At 34.3% G+C, this 3969-nt stretch overlaps 1 protein-coding gene across 3 annotated transcripts in view; it reads right to left on the minus strand.

Annotated features, from left to right (window-relative positions):
• Positions 1-3969, minus strand: part of LOC106954968 (protein tyrosine phosphatase receptor type H) — a 22073-nt gene that overhangs the window by 14296 nt on the left and 3808 nt on the right. Inside the window, exons 3-7 of one of the 3 annotated variants that reach the window (XM_015044847.1) lie at positions 3676-3939; positions 3236-3502; positions 2251-2520; positions 837-1106; positions 306-575 (exon numbers count right to left, since the gene is read on the minus strand). In XM_015044847.1, coding sequence (XP_014900333.1) covers positions 306-575; positions 837-1106; positions 2251-2520; positions 3236-3502; positions 3676-3939 — 1341 coding nt within the window. The remainder of the gene's footprint in view (positions 1-305; positions 576-836; positions 1107-2250; positions 2521-3235; positions 3503-3675; positions 3940-3969) is intronic. The other 2 variants (XM_015044848.1, XM_015044849.1) reach the window with 2 other exon arrangements.

Raw genomic sequence — 3969 nt, forward strand, 5'->3', positions numbered from 1 at the left:
ACTATATTCTGTCCCATCAGTCAGACCAGAGACCACATGTTGAACAAATGTTTCTCCAGCAGCATCATTGATGTTCTCAGAGACAGGAGCTCCATTCTCTTCATATTCCAGTCTGTATGTTGAGATGCCATCAACTTTGTTCCACTTCAGAGTTATACTGGTGTCATTCTGGGTCACCACTGAAACATTATTGACATTTTCTGGAGCTACAAAACAAAGACAAAGTTTACTGTTGCATTCAATTATCAATTAGTAAATTCAGCTATTTCAAAATTTGTTGATGTTAATAGTAAAAAATCACCAACCTGTAGCAGCAGAGAATATGAATCCAGAGCTGCTGAGTCCATTGGCCTCAGTGAAAAGAGTGAAACTATATTCTGTCCCATTAGTCAGACCAGAGACCACATGTTGAACAAATGTTTCTCCAGCAGCAGCATTGATGTTCTCAGAGACAGGAGCTCCATTGACTTCATATTCCAGTCTGTATGTTGAGTTGCTGTTAACTTTGTCCCACCTCAGAGTTATGCTGCTGGTGTTCTGGGTCACCACTGAAACATTTCCTACGTTTCCAGGAACTGAAAACAGAGGAAACAGAGACATCTGATGAAAAGCTGAAGGTAGTTTATAACAGAAAATAATATCAATATGAAAGATCAGAGTGAACATTAAAACAACAGAGAAAAATCAAATGTTCATGGTCTTCATGTTGTTGTCCATGGATAGTTTCCAGTTTTATTGTGAAATATATTTGACTTATTATGCAGTTAATTGATATTCCTACATTGCTACTGATCTCAGTCCACCTTTTCTCACACTAATATTCACAGATCACCAACCTGTAGCAGCAGAGAATGAGAATCCAGAGCTGCTGACTCCATTCAACTCAGTGAAAAGAGAGAAACTATATTCTGTCCCATCAGTCAGACCAGAGACCACATGTTGAACAAATGTTTCTCCAGCAGCATCATTGATGTTCTCAGAGACAGGAGCTCCATTCTCTTCATATTCCAGTCTGTATGTTGAGATGCCATCAACTTTGTCCCACTTCAGAGTTAAACTGCTGGTGTTCTGGGTCACCACTTCTACTTTTATTACATTTCCAGGAGCTGAGAAACACAGAGGAGGCAGAAACATCTGAATTAATTAGTTGAGGTTATTTATACTATTTGCAGGATTAGATTTAAAGTGATTTTTTTTTTATTTTATCAATATGTTTCTTCTGAGTTGAAGCAAAATTAATATTTGAAAATGACATGAATTCATGAGGGTGATGGCAAGGAGGCCTTCCATCCTCAAAGATATGGAGATCATAACCACAGATTGTCAAAATATAACAGAAAGCATTTGTTGCTATTACGCTGATAAAGTTTGCTGAATTGATTATTGATTTTTTTTCATAAAATGCAAATAAAATGGTTTTTCATTTAATAATCTACATACTTTTGATATATTTTATTATCCATAGGCTGCCTGACTCATTTCTTATCAGAATAAATTTCTAGGTTGAATGAAAAACATTTAAAATGTAAATCTACCAGAATAATTATATCTAAACTGTGTAACCGACCACTTCATCATAATTTAGAGTGAAAACAAAAAAATTTTGGTAACACTTTATTTGAAGGGGGGTGAATAAGACTAACATAACACTGTCATAAACATGTCATAACACCTGTCATGAACATGAATAAGCCTTCATGAATATTTATGACTGTTGTCATGAAGCGTCACTCGGTAAATTATGACACTTTTAATACAAAGTTGACATTATTCAAAATGCCTTTGTTATGACAACTTGACATTAACCAGGAAATCATTACTGTTTAAACTTTACCTTTAATAACATAAAGTTACCTCATTTTTAAAGTGCAATCAGTAAAACTTTTATAACAAATTTATATCAGTAATGATTTCTTGGTTAATGTCAAGTTGTCATAACAAAGACATTTTGAATAATGTCAACTTTGTATTAAAAGTGTCATAATTTACTGAATGACTCTTTATGACAACAGTCATAAATATTCATGAAGGTTTATTCATGTTTATGACAGGTGTTATGACAGTCTTATTCACCCCCCTTCAAATAAAGATTTACCAAAATGTTTATATGTGTCGATGTCGACTGATTCCTGAGATTTGATGTCAATTATCTTTAACTTATGACGGAGTTAATAACTATTGTTTTTGAGGATGAATAATTTCTGTAATCTCATCCACCTTTTCTCTCATTTACTATCATAAACCACCAACCTGTAGCAGCAGAGAATGAGAATCCAGAGCTGCTGAGTCCATTGGCCTCAGTGAAAAGAGAGAAACTATATTCTGTCCCATTAGTCAGACCAGAGACCACATGTTGAACAAATGTTTCTCCAGCAGCATCACTGATGTTCTCAGAGACAGGAACTCCATTCTCTTCATATTCCAGTCTGTATGTTGAGATGCTGTTGACTTTGTCCCACTTCAGAGTTAAACTGTTAACACTCTGAGTCTCCACTGAAACACTGGCTACGTTTTCAGGAACTGGAAAACAGAGAAGAGAGAAACAAAAAATAAACTAATTTCATATTTATTCATATTTTTAATGTAAACAGCTTTGAAGTAATATTATCATTTTATCACATATGAGCTGAAACAATATTGATGCTTCAGAGTTAATCCTTAAGATTAGGGTGAAATTAAGGAGGCCTTCTGTCCTCAATGGATTAGATTAAATTATAAAAATATAAGTGGTAACATGCAAAAAGCTGGTCAGCAATTATAAAAATGATTTTATTAGTTATGTTTACAAAGTTTGTTAAATTGATTAGTGAATATTAAAAATGCAAATAAAATAAAAATATATTTTATTATTTAAATCAATACTTCTGACACTTTAGATTCATTTTTATTTACCTTTTAAATCAGTCTGTCTCATTTCCTGCCAGAAACTCAATTCTTGGTTAAACAAAAAATAATTTTATATCTAAATCTATAAGTTTGAATCATTGTGGTTAAACAATGTAACTGATATCTGACATTATAATTAAAGACAAAATGAAATGTTTCACATTAAATTGGTTGTTAAACTGATTAATCTGAGATTTGATGTTAAACATGTTAAACATGTTAAACATGTTTAACATGTTAAACATGTTAAACATGTTAAACATGTTAAACATGTGAGGTTAATTAGTTTCTGTTTTCACACTGATATTTTCTCAATCCACCTTTTATCGTTTTAACAATCAGAAATCACCTGTAGCAGCAGAAAATATGAGTCCAGAGCTGCTGACTCCATTGAACACAGTGAAAAGAGAGAAACTAAATTCTGTCCCAGCTGTCAGACTAGGAACCACATATTGTACTGTTTCTCCAGCAGCAGCATTGATGTCCCTAGAGATAGGAGCTCCATTGACTTCATATTCCAGTCTGTATGTTGAGATGCCGTTAAATTTGTTCCACCTCAGAGTTAAACTGCTGGTGGTCTGGGTCACCACTGAAACACTTTCCACATTTCCAGGATCTGAAAACAGACAGAGACAAAGTAGAAATGTGAAAAAGTCAGACCTGCACAGCAAAATGATATTCAGACAAAGAATATGGATTCTTGAATTTACATTAATTGTGGACAAAAGGAGTTGATGCTCCTGATACACTGATCAACTGGGAATGAGAGAAAATTCACAGATCACCAACCTGTAGCAGCAGAGAATGAGAATCCAGAGCTGCTGACTCCATTCAACACAGTGAAAAGAGAGAAACTATATTGTGTTGCACCAGTCAGATTAGAAACCACATGTTGTATAACAGCAGCTGCATTATTGATGTTGTTCACAACAGTAGCTCCATTCTCTTTATATTCCAGTTTATATGTTGAGATGTCGTTGACTTTGGGCCACTCCAGGGTTAAACTGTTAACTCTTCGATTCAGCACTGATACATTGTCTACATTTTCAGGAACTGAAAAACAGAGAGCAGACAGAGGGACAT

Source organism: Poecilia latipinna, unplaced genomic scaffold, assembly GCF_001443285.1.
Source record: "Poecilia latipinna isolate Pla-1442-1.1 unplaced genomic scaffold, P_latipinna-1.0 Scaffold693, whole genome shotgun sequence".
In the NCBI taxonomy this organism is placed as follows: Eukaryota; Metazoa; Chordata; class Actinopteri; order Cyprinodontiformes; family Poeciliidae; genus Poecilia; species Poecilia latipinna.